The sequence below is a fragment of the Phyllostomus discolor genome, chromosome 1 (assembly GCF_004126475.2).
Source record: "Phyllostomus discolor isolate MPI-MPIP mPhyDis1 chromosome 1, mPhyDis1.pri.v3, whole genome shotgun sequence".
Lineage (NCBI taxonomy): Eukaryota > Metazoa > Chordata > Mammalia > Chiroptera > Phyllostomidae > Phyllostomus > Phyllostomus discolor.
This window is the reverse complement of record NC_040903.2, coordinates 84,803,273-84,823,309: the sequence shown is the minus strand read 5'-3', so window position 1 is coordinate 84,823,309 and position 20,037 is coordinate 84,803,273. Positions and strand designations below refer to the sequence as shown.

Genomic DNA, 20,037 nt, shown 5'->3' with positions numbered 1-20,037 from the left:
GTACCTAAAAGCTCTTACTGAAAGTTTCAGTAAGAAACTTTCAAATATCATCAAATAGCTTGATAGTATTAGGTGTAAAGTTTCTTTGCATTTGAGGACAAAAGAAATTCTTTATTTTAGAATTATACTTGCTTATTCCTTATATAAATACATGTAATTATTTACCTTTAAATTAATGATTAATGAGAAAGTCACCTTTAGTGGTAAACAAGGTAAGAGAAGATAGTGACAGGGTATGATTAGATGCCTTGAGTCACATAATAAAGCAGTGAGGCCGTTTCCCTAAAATCCTTTTGAAAGTTGAAGGGCTTTGGTTATCAGCCTCAGACACAACCCCTCTGTCGTCTTTTCCCTAACACCACCTGAGTCTGCTAACACTGGGAGCTTAGAAACTATTTAGATAGTGGGAAATTGCAGGCTGGGATAGAAGGTCAACATAAAGGTAGAATCTGGGAAAAATCTGACATTAAAATAGGCTGGAAATATAGGGAGAGTGAAATTCTTATATTGGTTTCTAGTTCTTGGTGTTTTAAATTTTCTATTTCACTGAGATAAAGGGCAAAAGAAAGAGAAGACACTTTAAAAGTCATTTTCCAAATGACTTTCTAAAATATAGCTGATTGTGTCACTTTCCTTCTTAAAATCCTTTAATAGCTCCCCATTGCTCAAATGTGAACTCCTAACACAGCACTCAAGGCTGTCTATAACCAGACTCTCCACCTACCTGGAAACAGCCTTATCTGCAGCTAAAAGGCTCTTCAGAGAAGCCCTTGCTTTCCAATCAGCCAACGCTGTTTCCTGTGCCTGGAAGGCTCCTTCCTCACTATGGTTATGGTCCTCTTTCCAACAATTTTCCTTACGGAAATTCTACCCATAATTTAAGGTTTAGGTCTGTCATTGCCTTCTCTATGAAGCTTTAGAAACCCCTCATTTAACTGGAAAAATTTTCTTCCTTCTCAATGATTTTCTAGAACTTTAATTATAATTTCATATAGCACACGCCACATTGTGCTTTGAGTTTTAATCAGCTGTATACATATCTCATTGTATTAATTAGATTGAGTGTTATGAGGGCAAGGGCCTATGTCCTTCTCATTTGTTTCCTTATGACAGTCTCCATCATGTCGGCACTCAATGTTTGGTGTCTTGAATTAATCTAGTAGTTGATATTAGAATTTTTTCTTGTGCCTTCCTCTTTTTACTAATTTCTGTAAATGCATAGTTGACAGTAAACTACTATTTTCCATATGTCTATTCATTAACTTAGTCACTAAATCAACCATTGAACAGTTATGGAGTGCTTACTATTTGAAAGACACAATGCTAGGGACTGGGTACAACAATGAACACAAATACAATCCCTGTCTTTAGTGAGCTTAGAGTTTAGTTGGAGGTGCAGATGAGTGAACAGGCAATTGCAAGGCCATTTGATAAATGCTACACAGAACCATCACTATGGCTGTGAAAACTGTGCTTTGTATAAGAGAGCCTAGAATAGGGGTAAGTGGAGCATGAAATGTAGCCCATCCTCTCCAAGCTTTGTGCCCTTACACGGTGCTGTGTGCTCCTAAAGGAAGGGTGGGTTTTTATCTAATGTAGACAGAAATTCTATACATGATAGCTGTCCCAATGATATCAAAATAAGTAAAAGATTTTGTATGAGCACTTGGGAATAGTACTTAGTCCCAGACTTGAGGAGTTAAGGAGTTTCAAGAAGAAATGCTATATAAACAGCCTTTCAAGACAAATGGGAGTTACCCAGTTGAACAGAAGTGGAAGAATGCTCCGATTAGAGAGAAGTTTAAAAAGACAACACATAGGGAATTACGAGTAGTTAATTATGGCTGGAATCTAAGAGGGTGAGATAAGCAGTGAGGGACGAGCCTGAAAAACAAAGCGCAGTGCAGATCATGAAAAGCTCTATAAACCTTGTTTAGGGCTTGAACTTTATTTTGAAGGCAATGGGAAGTCACCCAGGCATTTTGACAATGGTTAGATTAACATTTCAAAAAGTTCACTCTGCTGTGGGCTACAACTGGAGGAAGGAAGGGGACTGCAGGCAGGGACAATGCAAAGTTGCAGCCAAGTTACACTTGAGATATTAGCGACTTGCTTGAGACAGTTGGGTAGAGGGGATGAGAGAATTTCAGACCTAATTAACAGTGTGAAGGCAAACAATAATTTTCTATAAAACTTGTTGCCACTAGTCTAGAAGGTGAGATAATTCACTATTTCAGTCCAGCAGTCTAGGTGCTGGATGCTGTGGAGGAAAGTGTAGGAGCTTGTCCTTAGCACAGGGTTTAAATCAGGATTCTGTCACTGGTTAGCTGTGGGATGTTGGGTAAGTTACTTAGCTTTTTGGCCTCCGTTTCTTCACCTGCTAAATGTGTAATAATAATATACATGAAAGGTGCACTGAAAGCATTTTTGGGAGGATTATATTAGATAGCGCATGTTTAAGTAGTTGAGTCAGAGTAACTACTATAAGCTAGTTTCCTTCTTTCCTCTCTTCTTTAAGAGGAGAGCTACTTATGGCACCTTGCAATTGTATAGATTCAAACTTAAAAGGAAGCTTTGTCTCCAATGGGGACAAATCAGTGTTCGCATGAACTCTTTATAATGAAACAGTAATTTATACTAGTGACTCTTACCATTTATTGGATCACATGTACTTTTGGCAACTGGATGAAAGCTACAGATCTATTCTCTCTCAAAAAAGGGTAAATTTGTATAATACTTTACATATAATTTCAATTAATTCAAAGACCTTCTAAAACTCTGATGAACTCTAGGTTAAAGAGTTTTCTTTTAAACTAATTCATTCAGTTTTAAAATTTATGATAGTTGATTGTGACCTAGTGTTTATGCACACGGCAACTGGAATCTACCTATTGATTTATAGATTACTGTTTAACGATAGCTTATATTTTCAAACAGTCCTCTCAGGAATGGCTACCTGGAAATTCAAGTTCACATTAGAAAAAATAAGAGAAAACATTTTTAGATATGACACAAAATTTGTTTGAAAATAGTTCTCGTTCTAATGAAAAAAAAAGTATATTGGCTCTAATACAGAGGACAAGCCTCTTCTGGCAAAATTCTGTCATGTATTAGGAGCTCTAAAGAGCTTTTTGCACATTTTCCTTTGACCTGGGATATTTGGGACTATAATTTCGGCAATAATCATCCATTAACTTCTATTTACACTAGACAACAGAAAACAGTAAACTCATATCATGTCCAACCCACGAGTCATATTCCACACATCTATGCTCTGCAAAGAATGTATGTACTAAAGATTCAGATTCAAAACAGTTATGGCTATGATGGATCAGAGCCAAGTTCCAACCTCTGCAAGGTCAAGTGGGAGGGCAACTATGGTTAGTTTTTATTCAGCCACAAACATTCCTGTGGTAAGAAGTAATTAATTAAATGGTGGGCTGTGGAGGGCAGAGTCGGCATGTAGAATAACACGTAATGAGACAAAATAACTTTCATCCTATGCTAGGGCATGAATATAGGTGCCAAAGAGCACGGGATTCAGATGATGACTTGGCAGTTTCTCCAGGAAATTGGAAATGGGCTTCTCCTGTGTTTTTAAAAACTGCTTGTCCACAAAATACATTTAGTAAACATGTTAAAAAACAGATAACCAAAGTTTGGATTAGGTGTTTTAAAGTCTCCTTTACTAAAACTCCTACCTTGCTTTTTATTTCACATAACTTTTGAAAACCTATGAGACTAGGGACACTACGGGACAGCTTATATTTCAGTTTATGGGTCTTCTAAAGTAAGTTATCCTCTATCACTTAACAAATACAGAGATACACAAGACAATTTTACTGTTAAGCCTCATATGATGTCTAGGTGTGCTAGAATTACATAAATATGTTAAATGTTTCCTTAAAATCTGACATAAACCCACAGACCAAAACCTTTGCTGACAAGAAGACGAGGAAAAAGCCAGGAAGAAAGCCAGGTTTAACTGTAGCCAGTGCTTATGGGTCTAACAAGACCAAGAAAGAATTCCTTGCATATTTGGAACTCAGAAAGGAGACTGACTTCTCATTCTTTATCAATATGCTGAGGGTACAATTCAAAAGAACCTAATGCATTTTCTGACAGGTAAAAGGTCTCGCACGAAGTGGCTTAAAAGTATCATATTAATCTGAAGAACTAGGCAGATACTATCTGGGGCCAGAGAAGTTTACTGCAGAGACAACACATACACCTGACTGGTTTAAAGTGTTTTCAGAGTCATTTGGTCCCCTTTGAGCACCCGGCAGAGTGGGATAATCTCCCCTGCCCGAGACCATGGGCTGGAGGAAGAACTCGAGCAAAGAGAGCAAGGAGACAGGGCCAGAGAGAGAAAAAGGGACTGGCAAAAGGTAATGGCTATCAGTGGTCATCAAAATATCATAAAACTTGGTTTGGCTTGGCTAAGGAATCCAGGAAGTAATGGGGTGGGACAGGAGGGCGGCAGCCTCATAGCTCTGCAGTACAAATAACTTCCATCCTCAAATCCAAAGACCAAATAATCTGGGCATTTGGGGGAGAGTAAATGAACACAGTTGGGCTATTCTCTTATTCTTAAAAATAGCTCCAATGGCATGCTTTACTTATTATAAATCTGATTATTTTCAGTTGAACATGATGCCACATTTTAAATTTAATCCTTACATGCCACGTGTAGAGAGCAGCAGCCACTCACCCTGTTTAGTCAGAGAATCTCCATAAAAATTGTCTCCTGTCTAGGTTTCTGAATCAAATGTTAATCAGAAATATATGTTCTGTTCTTTTCTATTTTTTTTTCTGGGGGGGGCGCTAACTTCATTTTGTTTTAAAGGAAAGAATAACAGCACACATTACTTGCCGTTGACTTTTATGTTTCAGATAAATATTTCTTTCGATGATAAAAGAGTACTGATTTGATGCCAAGAATGTAACATTTTAAGGGTAAAATCACCTGTTCCTAATATCCTCCAAAGGTCTGACAGGACAAAGTAAAATTCAAAGATTGCTTCAAATTTCTGAGGTAAACTACTGAATGAAGGTGATTCACCGGCAGGAAGACATCTTGGTGGTCAGGTCACCACAAAATATAATCTTAGAGACAATGATTTTACAAAATTTATGAGCTTCAGTGGCTAACACAGCTATATGATGTTTACAGTGTTTCTTAAAGACTCACTAAAGGTAGAGAAATGCCAATTGGAATTTCAGTTTGTTTTGGTCCATATTGTTGGCTATTTTTCAGTCTGAGACCTATCGCTAGATTCAGACATGGATCCCACAGGGGAGAAAAAATAATGCAGTAACACATAAAACCTTGCTATGGTGCAAGTCATCATTCTTGCTAAACATTGTAATTTACTTCTAGGAAAGAGGTGGATTCATGATGGTGTTTCGCCAAGCTGAGCTATATGAGATTTGGCCTTAGGTTGGAAGTATGGTAGTGTAAGTAATAGCTGTTACAAGCGTGAAAACAACCCGCACATTTCACCCTACATAATATTTAATTAATGTTAAGAATCAAAATTTCCTTTAAATCTGAGTAGTCTGCTCAAGAAATGCACAACAAACCTGTTCACGAACCCGGTCTTGTGGGTTCATTAATATGCCTCCCCCACTGACCTGACTATTAGCGCCATCTCAGCTTGATACACTTGCTCTCTGAGATGAATTCAGCCCATTTTAGTTTTGTAAGAAGAATCTTTTATGAGACTTTCTGTATGCACCATACAGGCATGTTTTCCCTCTATGTCCAGGGAACCTAATGCCAGTCTAGCATTTGAAGACGCAGTTTTTCATGTGTTTTAAAAAGATCATTGCGGTGAGACAGAGTAAGGCCTTACCACATTTTCCACTTAAAATGTGACGCAAAGCTGGAATTGCCTTAACCCCTGTTTTGACACAGAGGTCTTCCTGCTCCCATCAGCCCTGACAACAGATGCCATCTCCACCTGCCTGCCTCGTTAGAGGGGCCCTGGCCTCACGGCAGCAGGATCGGCAGAAGGCCGACCGCGGGGCCACAGTCCCACATGTTGTAGACGTCGGGCTCCCCTTCACTCACTGGGGACTACCTGACTTTCCTTGATGCTGACATGCTTGTGTCCACAAAATTTCTGAATATGTTTGATTGTAAAATGCTCACTGCTCTATTTAACCTGTTGGGTAAGGTGAATTAAAGATTAACTGGCAGGAGACATTTACTAGGATTTAACTCTGGCACAGAGAAGAATCTACATGGGACCATAATTAAATTAGGATCTTTGTAGTATTCCTTTTTTGCCTCTTCTAGGGTAAAACAATGTTTTCTCTTGATAAGAAATGGCAGATTCTAAAGGCTTCTTGATATATTTAATGTGGAAGCTAGGCCAAACATAAAAGCTGTATGAAATGGTAATGCTAAAGAACCATCTCATAGCAATAAATTGCTAATCAACTGTAGTTACAGGAAATAGGTAATGAATATATAATTAAATGGTGTCATATATCTTTTAATTATTCAGATTCATGAACAAGCAGTATTTCTCAGATTTGTTATATTTTCTATGTGATTTTAGACACTGTATTTAACACAGCTGACCATTGTAAAGTAATTCCTCCACATTTCAATTACAAAAGACACTCTGGTTTTAACTGGTATGCCAAATGGGTGATTTTAATAGTGTCATATACTAGGCAAATGGTTAATTCATTCCTTCTTGCAGTTGTTCAATGATATTTTGCTCCTTGTTAAATTCAATATTGAGAGTCTTTTTCTTTGATTGAGTTACATACACTCTATTTTATTTAATATTTTCATATATTGGATTTTCAGTTTACCTCTTTTATCAGGTCTTCACAGAAAATGTAAAACTAGAAATTATAATCAGTGCCTACTCTTTGCAAACAAAAAATTCCCAAGTCCAAGTATGAGTCTTACATACAAATCATAAACATTTGCACAGATAATCTGTAATTGTACTGACTCGTGCTGGCACCTCTGCTTTCTTCCACAGCATTCCACTGCAGCTTTCTCCGTCTCTTTGAAATAGGAGTCTGCCAGCTGCCAGCTGCAGTGCAAGGATTTTAACTTAGAAGAAAAGTTGGTACTTGCTTGGAAATCACTGTTTTTCAGTTTGTTTGTTTTTGCATTTAAAAAAAAAATACCCGCAGAGGAAAAAGTTCAGACCTGATCAGGATGGCTCTTATGAAAGATTTCCCACTACTATTTGACCAAAAATTTTAAGTCTCGGATGAACTGGGAAGAGTGGGGTCCAAGGAATTTTTTTAAAAAATTGAGGTACAATATACATGTAACATAAAATTTGCCATTTAAAATTTTTAGGTATACAAGTCAGTGGCATTAAGTACCTTCACAATGTTGTACAACCATCACCACTAGTTATTTTTCAAAACTTACCATCCCATTGAGAGACTCTGTACCCATTAGGCAAAACCTCACACGCTGCCCTCCTCCAGCCCCAAATAGCTCTAACTTACTTCCTATCCCCATGAATTTGCCTAATCTAGACCTCTTACATAAGTGGGGTCATAGAATCCTTATCCTTTGTGTTTGGCTTATTTCAATTTAGCATAATGTTTTCAAGGTTCACCCAAGTTGTAGCATATATCAGAACTTCATTTTTTTTAAGGCTGAATAATACAATGTGGAACAAAAGTGAGTTTAGTTTTTCATATGGCAAATAATGCAGTAATTAATAAATAATACAAGAATAAACTGTTTCATGTACTAAAAATTGTAACCTACTTTTCACCCATCCTGAATGCTGTATGTATATACCACATTTTGTTTATTCATTCATCTGTTGGTAGAGACTTGGGTTGTTTCCACCTTTTGACCATTGTAAATAATGCTGCTATGAACAATGGCGGACAAGTATCCGAGGTCTTGTTTTTAATTCTTTTGGGTATTTACCTAGGAGTGAAATTGATGGTGTATGATAATTCTATGCTTGCATTTTGAAGGAATTGCCAAATGGTTACACTATTTTCTATAGCAGTTGCATTATTTTACATTCCCCTCAGCCATGCACAGGGATGGGGGGAGGTCTAATTTCTCCACACCCTTGTCAGCACTTGGGTGTGACACTGTGGTTTTGATTTGCATTTTCCTAGGGAGTAATGAAGTTATTTTTTCATGTGCTTCTTAGCTACTTGTATACCTTCAGAGAAATCTCTAAAATGTTTAAAGATTAGCCCTTTAAAATTTGTTGTTTTTTTCTGTTGTTGAGTTGTAGGAGTTGCAGGCGAATAAATATATAACTGTTCTTTGTGTATTGATTTTGCATTCTGATATTAAATACCTATTAGATATATAATTTACAAATATTTTCTCCCACTTTGTGGCTGATAAGGATTGCTGGTCACCACCAGAAGCTGGGAACAGCCTGGGAAAGATTCTGCTGAGTCATGGAGGGAGCATGGCCCTGCTGACTGACACCTTGACTTAGACCCACAGCTCCCACAACTACGAGAGAATAAATTTCTGTCATGCTAAGCCACTCAGTTTGGGTTACCTTTTACCACAGTCCTGGAAAATTAACACATGTTCTGATACCTTTTATTTTTTCATGCCCAATTGTTATGACTAGAATTAATATTGATCCTTTTCTAACTCTTCCAACAAACTGAAGAAAAAGGAACACTTCCTAACCCATGCTATGAGGCTAGCATTATTCTTATACCAAAGCCAGACACAGACCCAAGAAAACTATGGAGAAATACTCCTGATGAATACTGATGCAAAAATCCTCAATCAAATACTAGCAGTCTCAATTTAGGAGCATATTAAAGGATTATAGACCATGACTAAGTGGAATTTATGCTAGGAATGCATGGGTAGTTAAAACATAAAAATCAAAGTAGTATACCACATTCATCGAAAGAAGGGAACAAAAACTCATAATCATCTCAATTGATGCAGAAAAAAGGCATTTGACAAAATTCAACATCACTCCCTAATAAAAACATTTAATAAACCAAGAAGATTAAAAAAATTTTACTCAACATGACAAAAGCTATAATGAAAACATCCAACTAACAATACTCAATGGAGAAAGACTGAAAGCTTTTCCCCTAAGGTCAGGAAGAAGACAAGGATGCCTGCTTTTGCAGCTTTTATTCAACACAGTAGAGTTTCTACTTGTTTTTGATGTTTCTGCAGAGGAATGGAGTATCAGAGCTGTCTACTATTATTTTGCTGAAGTTACTTCCAAACTCAAGAATTTTTATATTATCGTCATATGTAAACTAGTACTTAAAATTCACATACATGCAAATAAGAGTACTGAAAAATAAAATTTACTATTATTTAACAAATTATATCAAAATGACTTGCATACCACTGCTTTAGTTCTAAGATGTTCTCGTTTACTTAAAACTGCACATTAGTCATTAACTATACTTTCTCTGAAATAAGTGTATTTAGAGCATTCCCTGTCAGACACTAGAGTTACATAAAAGAGGGGTGAGAGATTTATAACTAATAGTCAATGAAACTTCACCATCAAAGATGACCTCTTAGTGTCAAAAGTGCTACCATTTGCCCTGTACTTGTGACACAAAAATGGTCTATGACCAAAAGTACTGAAGTGCTCATCTGATTACATTTCCAGTGATCACATTACTGGATTATTCTGTCTATAAAGATATAAAGGAATGTACATGTTAGAGGGGAATATTGTATATTCACTGCCAAATTCTTCGAGGAGGAAATTTTTCTAAGTATATTACTAACCTTTCTTTTTGTTCCTCTGTTTACTCTGCTCTAGGAAGGGGAGTGATTTGATCAGTACATCTGGGCAGGCTCAGTCTTGTCCTTTCTCTTGCAAAGAAGCTGCCTGCAGGGAAAAAACTACCTCTGCCCCTTTTCCAGGAGCAGCTTCTTTCTCCCTTTGGAAAAAGGGCCTGTCCCAGTTCAACACTGCCTACATCTAGATACGCACTCTGATTCTGGGGGCTTTGTGAGCAAGCCCTTTTGGCTCATACTAAACTATGTTCTCCAACTTGTCTTTTATAAAAAAATAAAGGTTTTTTTTGATTACCACCCAAAGTCAAACCTCCTTCTGTTACCATATATTTCACCCACTTTACTCTTTACTATCACAATATAACACACAGATGATTATAGAATTGTAACACATGAAACCCAAATAATTTTATTAACCAATGCCACCCCAATATATTTAAAAACACAGGGGCTATTTTTGACCTTCACATCTTTGTTTTATTTTTCAGTTTGCTTAGAACATAGCCAGGGGACAGCAAAGTCATTTTACTGTGTCATATACTCCTCCTATCTGAAAGTTCGATATCCTTACTGAACTCTGTCATCAAAAAGCTTTGAGCCCATGGTAAATAAAACCATGGAATCCAACAAATTCCACCATGAGCTTTCAGAATCTCTAATCAAACCCCTATGTTTTTCTCGAATGAAAAGAACTGAAGATATTTCTTTGCAATTTCAGAAAGTAGTGTTTTTAAAAACACCTTAGGCTATTAGGCTATCATTTGGATCTTTCTAAGCTTACTGTTGAACCTGATGCTGCCCGCGGAGGAAGAAAACTTGAATCCTTTTACTGAGAAAAAGCGGGCAAACTCTTCTATGTAAGAAAATAGTTAGATCTTGAAAGTTCATTTGATATGTGGCCAACTCCTGAAGAAATAAACTTTTAGACAATCTGTTACAGTAAGCAGGCAAATAACTCATTATGCACATATGATATTTCTGGGTACACTTACCTCTGCTGTGTGCTTTGCCAAATTCCCCACAATGACAATGACCTTCCCTTTGAAGCTCTGGAGCATGGTGGTATAAGGGCCCTGGGTAAGCTCCCCTTCTGCAGTGAATGCAGCGTTGAATGGAATGTTTATGCTTCCTGAAATGTGACCCCGAATAAAACTGAGAAAGAAAGTTTAAGGAAAACATTTATTTGTGTGCAGACTTGATTGTGAGAGAGAGGTAATTGATTCTCAGAAGATAATGCTGTTAAAAATCAAACATGAACAGAGACCAGCCTTGAAAATTCCCTCAGCACATAAAACTGGTTTAGTGATACAAGTAAAGGTTAATTTAGCTTATTTTCCAAGACAAATGAGGCTAACTTGACCTGGGTCACTTCTTGCTTATGTTGCTGAAAAACGTAAGTGAAACTTAAATTCCCCCAAATTGATATGAGGTAATCACTAACTAATTCCCTTCCTTAAGAAAATTCTAATACTGTGACCATTAAGCAGTCACTGCCTCCACATTGGATAAGCTGCTTTATAACAATATGCCTCAGGGCCTTATTGGATGTTTGGGTTTGAGAGCTCTCAGTTTGCAAACTGTCTTTTTGGTATGTGCACAGTAAACTTTTATTAATTATTACTTTGGTCATTCATTGGTTTTATTTCTGAACTTCTGACAGTTCTGAACATCTTCCATGCTCACATTATTATCTTATATAAATGAAATAAGGTACCTAGAAGCAAAAAAATAAAAAAAGTTAAATATGAAATTGTAATGGAAGATGTCTGGCAAAAGATGTAAAGCATTTCCTGATTAAGGGAAGCCCTGTGGAAGTAAGTGGTCAGGAGGCGGCAAATCAATGGCAGTCACGTGGGCTGCATAATCATCATGCCTTTAAGCTCATGACCACTATGATTACGTTAAAGCTCTGAAAGTAATATAGCCAAGCAGGAATTCTCAGCACATACTGCAAAAGCCTATCTACTCTGGCCAAGCCATTACTAAATGAGGCTCTATTTAGAATTGTTAAAAGTTGTCAGCACTGGCTGAAAACACTTCTGTTGTTGGTTTATTTCTCAAGTAAACTTACTTGACATTTCCACTCTTTTCAATGTTACAGTCTCTAACGGGAGTGATGCTTATTATATTTGTACTTTAGAACGGGTCTGATGGTTTCACTGACTATAACTTCTAATTTTGGAATGAAAAGCATATATTAGCTTAAAATATTTAGAAATATCTTAAGACCTTAAATACATAGATACACACATATATACCATCCTGCATAATTAAAAAGTACAACTAAAAAGAGTATGGTTAAAAAGATGTTTATTCATAAGAGTCTATAGAAGAAGACATTCTTAAATTTTATTTTTCATCAAATAACTATTCAAATAAACAAAATAACACCTGTAAAAACTGTTCTAAAGGAGATACATATGATCCTTTGATAGGATATATATCCATTTGGGGAGGACAGAGAAGGTTTTCACTGAGAAAGTAAGTGATGGTTGAGTTAAAATGTGAAGAACCAATAAAAGTTAATTAGGTAAAGGGATGGAATGGAGACTGGAGAAATATGAGGCTCCTATTCTCATGAATAATGGTACAATTTGACACATACTTTATTCCTAAAGTTTTTTAGTCAGCAGCTTCTTCCTCATTTTTTTCTTTAAAGAAAAGCATTTGGTATTAATAAAAGACTATAAAAAGTTCTGAAAATGAAAAGAGAGAGAATAAGCATTAGCATTTCAGTGTACACTGTTGAGTTAGAGTCTTCTGGAATGGACACAATTTATGATCATGGGCAGAGTATCCGTGGATTTCGTCAGCACTAGTTTCTTAATATTTACAATTATTCATTATTCTCAACTGCAGTTCTCATGATCAGTAATGACTTTGTTCTCAGCATATAATTACTCTGGCAGTACTTTTATTTCAGTAAGAATACACCTCACAATGAAAATTTTTGATACCACAAAGAACCTAACAACTCAAATATTTTTAGCAAATGTATATACATCTGCCCATCTGACTCTGGTGCCAGAGGATTTCTGTTTATCAAACAGCCCGGATCAACTGTGAACATTCTTTTTTAGTGTTTTTACAATTGCAATAGAAATACAAACTGATCTTGGTCAAATACTATAGCAGACATGTTTGGTCCCCAGCGTCCTGCTTTCTTGTTGAAAGGGGCTCAACTGCTGACCTGATGAAAGGGTGAGTCTTGGCTGTCATGTTCATATCAGATGATCCTGCCACAATCATGAGTGACAGCATAGTAGGGAGGGAGAGGGTGAAGGGATACCTGATGTAGGCTGAGCCAATCAGGTTCTCTTCTTAATCAGAAATGAAGATACAATACAATGCTCAGGGTATATTAAGCTTTATAAGCTAAAGTGACATTTGAGTGTCTTCTATATACGATTTGTTCAGCCATATATTAGAAATTTGGTGACTATGGAATAAAAGTAGCTATAAAAACATAAAGGCATCTAGTTATTATAGCAGTCATCGGGCCAGGTGTTTGAACAGAGCTGTTTAGTGCCCTAAGAGCACTCTGTGATATATGTTAGTAAGCATTTTTCTCTGGTAACTGGTGACCTTACCCTGTTGCAATAAGCTGTTCCCCAGCCCCCAAACATACTACTCAATTCAAAATTCCATTTGGCAGGTATTACCAAAAGCATTCAAGTATGTGCTTGTAATAAAGATACATTTTCACATTAAACAAAATCTGGTAGCCAATGTACAGATAGATCAGAAAAAGTACTTTGAAATTTTTTGTGACAAAAGTTGGATTATTAGAACAGTTAAGGATGATGTGCATTGTTTTTCTAGGTGTCTGAAATATGAAGACTTTCCTGTATTTCTAAGTCAGTCTCCATAACAATACTGCCAGTACATGCACCACAGTTTAATCAAGCAGACAAAATAAATAGAAGTTCTAAGAATAACATAGGTATATTATATACGTAAATTACATAGGTAAATGTTCACATTCTAGAAAGTTTCTTTACAAAAACATTTTAAAATTCTCATCCCAGCCTTGCACATGCAGAGCCCTGGTGATTCACTGCACGTGTCCTCCCCACCCTCCCCATGCACCCAGGCAGTTGGTGTTTTCAGTCTGAAAAGTCCTCTCTCTCTTCATTGCTCAGGTAGCTTCTACTTGTCCTTCAAGACCCATCTCAGGCACCACCTGGCTTAGGTGGCCATCCTTACATTCCCATGGCCTTCTGGGTACGCCTCAGATATAGACCATTTCATGCTGTATTGTAATTATCTATTTAATGTGTGTCTTAGTCACAAGACTGTGAGCTCTTGTTGGGCATGGGTTCTGATTTAACTGTTTCTTCATTGGCAAAGCAGGTCCTCAAATAGGATTAACTGGCTGATCAAATGAGACTGTATGACACTCAGGACCTGGGTCTCAGAGCAAATGGGAGCTCTTCAACAGTAAATCGACTGCTCATGGCTATTAATCCAGACAGAGGATACATTCCTCAGCAGTGGCTGCCATATATGCCCACATTATTTCAGATCCATTCAGATAAGGGAATAAATACGAGGTAGAAATTTTAATTTTGGTGGTTTGAACCTAGAGACAAATGGGATGAAAAAAAAAACAAACCTTATAAAACCTCCTTTATTATCTATCCTGCTCTGCATACAAGTATCACAGATATGCTGAAAAAACTAAAAAAAAAAATAATTCTTCAGGATACAGACACAAGAACAATACTAGCATTCCTAAAGATGAAACACATGGTATAATAATGAAAGCAACTGAGTTTGTGTGTTTTTCATATAAAAATATTTAGGCCTGAGATGGTTTTTCCTATAACTTCCAACATAAAAAAGAAGGTAGGAGTTTTGCAAATAAAGCTGCAAAAACAGCCCCGACTTCAAACAAATGAGAGTGACGTTCCCTCAAAGTATCCGTTACAGATAAGACCCGGTTAGACCGCACGTTTACATGATTAACACCGCTCTGACTATGAACTCCTAGAAATTTGAAACTCAAAATATTTACAGCTATTCAAGAAAACAACAGTTTGGCTGTGTATTATCTTTGCAACTACCAACATGACTTATGGAATTTATGCCACCTCAAGGGAAATGTTTTCCATTCCTCTTTAAAACACATAATTACATATTGTTTGTACATATTGTTTGAAATCCCAGTAATGTACCAATGCACAAACACAACTGACACAACAAACATAATCTAGGTGACTTAACGCTACTTAGGTTAACATTTCATATTTTTTCTTATAGAAACAAAAATATGATTTCAACAAAAACGTTGCTGCTTCACCTCTTTGATATAAGCTGTTCAGCTATAATATTGAGAATTAAGACTAGATTACCTCTATGGTTCATTATCCTAAATTTGGGATTATTCCCTACTGTCGGGGCTGAAGCCTCCAGCTTTCCTTTTCTGTGCTCCCCACCCTCACTGGTGCCCACCAAGGTTAGTGGTACTTTCCTCAGATTGTTGATACACACCTCATCTCCTGCAATCACAAAAACTGATAATAGATTAAAATATTACCCCTTGCAGGGTATTTGTATTTTAATTGAGAATACGTATATTACAAGCTCAATGACTGAAGCTTTGATAGAATTTCAGGTGACAGGGCTTAGGACATGTTATCCCCAAATAGAACATCTTGGCTTACTGAATATTTTAAATTACAGGAATTTGAGAAATGACATGTGCAGAAAGGACTGTCTGATCTTCCCCTGAATCAGGTCATAAAACCTGCAACTGAGAAGTGCCCTCCCCAGACCAGAGGATAGGAACATTCTTAGCACCAAGATAGGGGGATCATGAGAGAACCTGAATGCACAGGCCTTGCAAGTTTCCCCTAGTTTAACCACATTTTTGCCCTATCACATTTTCCCAGGACCATCCACTTTTTATTAAACCTGCATAAAAATGCTCAGATTTAAGCACTTCTTCAGGTCTTCATTTATTTATAAAAGTCCCCATGTTACATAAAACTTCTATTAGATACATTCATATGCTTTGCTCTTGTTAACTTGTCTTTTGTTACAGGGGCCCCAGCCAAGAGCTTAGAAGAATATAGGAAAAAGATTTTCCTTCCCTATATACAAAGGAAGGGTCAAGGGAGTAGACAGTAACATTGTCCTTTAAGTTCATTGGTATACAGTAGCTTATTTTGCTGAAGTGTAAAATTGCCTTCATTTTCTTTATAAACAATCATTTCAATTATTTTACAGAGGTTAAAAAAGATGAGATGAAACTTAATTTTAGACTTGAATCGCCTAAAAGCATAAATTAGAAAAGCAAAATTTTCACCTATATGAAAATGTAAGAATTCTGTTAGATACAGTTTTTCTGTTTAAAAATCTACAAAAGCAAAATAGACCTTTTCTTTGGTGTTACAGAGTTGCTACTTCCTGTGCCCTCCCCCCCACTGTATAGAACTACATTTTGTTGACAAGGGAAACATAAAACTATTTTTAAAATATGTTAGTATTAAATATCTATTCATTACTTAAACAGATAGGTAAAGTCACAAAAACTCCAGAGTTTAATTGCAAATATTTACCTTGGTCAGAATTAAGAGGTATTCTATAAAAATGATTCCTTTAAAAATATTATGAGGATTCCAACAGGTTTTAATTTGTTGTTTTAAAACACAAGCATCTTGGAGATAGTTTTGCAGAAAATTTAATAAAAAACATCTGAATGGATTAAATAGTATAAGTTGTCATTATAGTAGGAAAAAACATTTCTAATGCTTCGTCCCACACAGTATTCCATCTTCGCTGTCCACACTCTAAAACATTCAGTGTTCCCTGAATCCGTGACTGTGTCTGTATAAAGACAACTGTTGGTGGGTTGTTCACTTGGGACTAGGTGCCCTATATATTCAGCACTGAAAGTCATAGATGTTTGCAAGATAGGAAGAAACGAGTATAGTTTTTAATCAATACATGTCTTGTTCAGTCATTAATTTATATGAATTCTTTTGTTTCAGTTGTGTTTGTGCTTAACAGCTTACGCAGGAACCAAAGAGCTGCTTGTATAAAGCTGAGGAGCATGAGCTTGGATCTACCAACCACCAGTTATTTGGCCTTGGTCAAGTTGCTTAGTCTTTTTAAGCTCCAGTTTCTTTATCAGTTAAATAGAGATATTAACAGTATCTACATCTTAGGGCTAGCACCATGCTTGGCACATAGTGAGAGCTTAATGGTAGCTATTATTAGAAATCAGTTTCAGTAAGGCCTAACACTGCACCATATACATTTGCATTTTCAGCAGGGTAATAAAAAGTCTTAAGTCAACAGCATAAATCCCTAATTGGGGATTTTCAGGAATTAGCAATTATAGGTATCTCGAACTTAATGGCATGTTAGTAAATCACAGTATGGAGATTTCTGACCGAACCATACCATCTCCATGACTTGAAGCCTTCGACTTCATCCATTTCTTCACTGGTCTCCTTGCTGGTCCAAAACAGCCAAGCATGTTCATACACCAGAGTCTTTGCTCTCATACTTGCTCTGCCTAGAATGTTCCTCCCCATATCATTTATAGCCTGCCTCTTTATATCATTCAGCTGTGCTAAAATATCACCTTTTCTCAGAGACCCTCTCTGAGTACTTTATAAAACTATCTTTCTCTGTTCTTTGCCATGCTTTATTTTTACGTATAGCACTTATTGCTATTAAAGATCATATGATCAATATATTTATTTATCTTTCCAATTAAAATATAATTTCCATGACTGCAAGGAATTGGTCATTTGTTCACAACAAATCCTCAAAATCTAGTACACTAATTCCAGGCCAGCACATACTAAGACAGTCAGTCTATATGTGTTGAATGAATGAATGTTTGGTTAGATAAATGCTTCTAGCTCTAAATTTTGCTTCTCCTGACTTCTTGTAAATATTGTCTTGCATCTGCGTTTAAAGGAAGAAAGGCCTCAGAAGTCAGTGGATCACTTACAGAGTGCAAAAGGGCTTACATGTTGCCAACAGTCTCTTTATAACTATGAGGGTACAGGTAAGAAAGCGTAGGGCGCTGCATTTGCCGTCCTGCCTTTTTCCTTATATCTATGTTTTCTGGGTACTCTCTAAGTGCCACTCTGATGCTGGGGCTACAAAGATTAAAATGACATGAGCACTAGCTACACCTTCTTTCTCATAACCAGAGGTTACTTGCTTACTGATGCATTGTTTGTACCACTCATTTGGCACTTATCTTTATTGTTCATTTATTTTCCAAATAAAATATTTTAATGTTTCATATTCTTAATACTAAAAGCAACTAGTGAATAGAACTATATATACCTTCTCCTTAAAAATATCCATTGCACTAGAGAGAGTAATATTGATTGGCTGCTATTGATGATATCTAAAAAATCAAATATCACATTCTAACACATTAATTTGAAGTAATAAATTTATGAATCTCTTCATTACTGTGCACAACTTTATCCCTGCCTTTAACTCCTTGAGAACAGACTTTAAGATTAATGGAGTAAGAAAGACATGTTACTTATTTCCTCATAATATGATCAAATGCAACAAAAGAGATTATGAAATGTCTATGAGTTTTCCAGCCTTGGAAGGTCATAGGTAGGCAGTTTGGATCCCTCAGTCAAAGGGGATCTTAGAACCCACAGCTCTGCATTCTTCCCTGTGTTCTGGATACTAGAAGAGACTCAATGACATCTAATGACTCTTGGAAAAGAGTTCAAGCTTGTAGATTCTTTCAAAGCACCATAATTGATACATGGGTACCAACACTTGGTATTTAGAGGTGGAAAAGAAGTACCGGTAGATAAGTGGTAAAATAATAGGACACATGGGAGAAAAAGTCAGGAATGCTGTCAGTATAAATGGCCCACCTTTAAGAATACCTTGGTTTTAAGGCAGGCTTTCAAAAGGGGATTTAAAAAATTTCCCAAGTTGGATCCTTTGGGAGGATCATGAAAGGTAGGTGACTTTATTTTCTTTTCTTCTTTCTCTTCAATTAGTCCCTACCCTCACCCCTACCACCAAGTGGCACAGAGCAATACTGATTTTCTCCATTTAGCTTGCAACTGTAGACAGTAAAGCGACCAACCCAGGTCTCTGCCTAGTTACAACTCTGAGTCAAGTGCTGTGGGATGACACAAAGGCACTCCTTTGTTAGGTGACTTATCCACATTCATCAGAGAACAATGTTTAGGCTAGCAGAAAATAAGGAGAAAATAAGGACAGTATCAATTAAAAAAATTAGACTACGAAGTTTGGAAAACCTAGGACTAAATGTTACTTCCATATTGTGTGTATTTTTTAAAATTTCAAATAAGTAATTATTTGAAAGAAAATATCACAAGAATGATATATGCACAAACTATTTTAATTATTTTATAATAGTTTCTAAAGTTAAAATAAGGTGCTACGCTATAATGCTATGCTTTTTGATGGTTTTGTTAGAGGCTATGACTAAAGTTCAATCAAAAGAAACATAAGTTTGAAAGTTAAAAGCTGTAAGTATTTTAAGCCCTTGAAGGTAACAGATAAGACCAGGGGTCCCTGACCAGTCCACTGGAATTCAATGCTTCTTTTGGGAGTCAGTCCACTCTCCTTCTCTGCTAAGGAACTTCCAGTAACCCTGAAGCTCTAACAACCAGGGACATGAACATGGATACCCTTTCCAAACTCAGGGGTCTCACAGTTTAAGTAACTTTTCACAATAAGATGGGGATATGTCATTTGAATTAGTGGGCTCTCAAATTTATTGTCAGTAATCAAAGATTCTATGAATTGCTTTAGGAATTCTGTAAATGTATGGCTTGAATTTCATTTCAAAAATTGTGATTAAAATATGCACATGAAAATTATATTCCAATTTTAGCATATAAAACCACCAACCTGCTAACCCTCATTTACATATAATTCTCATTTATAGTTAGTAAATGCTATACACGTTAACTTATGGAGAAAATTAACTATAAAACATTTTCCTTTATATTTTATAAATTGAGTTTCAAAGAAAAACTATTTTATTTAAACTATCTGGTTTCTCTTATCCTGAGATTACTTAAAAAAGAGACTATTTAAAAAACTTTGAAAAATCTAACAGATGATACAAATATAAGGAGAAAGATTGTACTATTGCCATTTTGTACTTATTTATACTTTAATGTCAAGCAAAATCACAAGAAATTATGGTACATTTAATGTCAGTGGAAAGTACTTTAACATGTTCTCCATAAGCTGCTGATATTTTGAAAATTATAATAAGTACAAGCTTCATGTTGAGATCT

The 20,037-nt window shown here is 36.3% G+C and overlaps 1 protein-coding gene across 2 annotated transcripts in view; it reads right to left on the bottom strand.

Moving 5' to 3' along the window:
• TBCK (TBC1 domain containing kinase) overlaps window positions 1-20,037 on the bottom strand; it is a 186,422-nt gene that overhangs the window by 11,461 nt on the left and 154,924 nt on the right. For both annotated transcript variants that reach the window (XM_036025646.1, XM_028507475.2), the window contains exon 25: window positions 10,750-10,909. In XM_036025646.1, coding sequence (XP_035881539.1) covers window positions 10,750-10,909 — 160 coding nt within the window. The remainder of the gene's footprint in view (window positions 1-10,749; window positions 10,910-20,037) is intronic.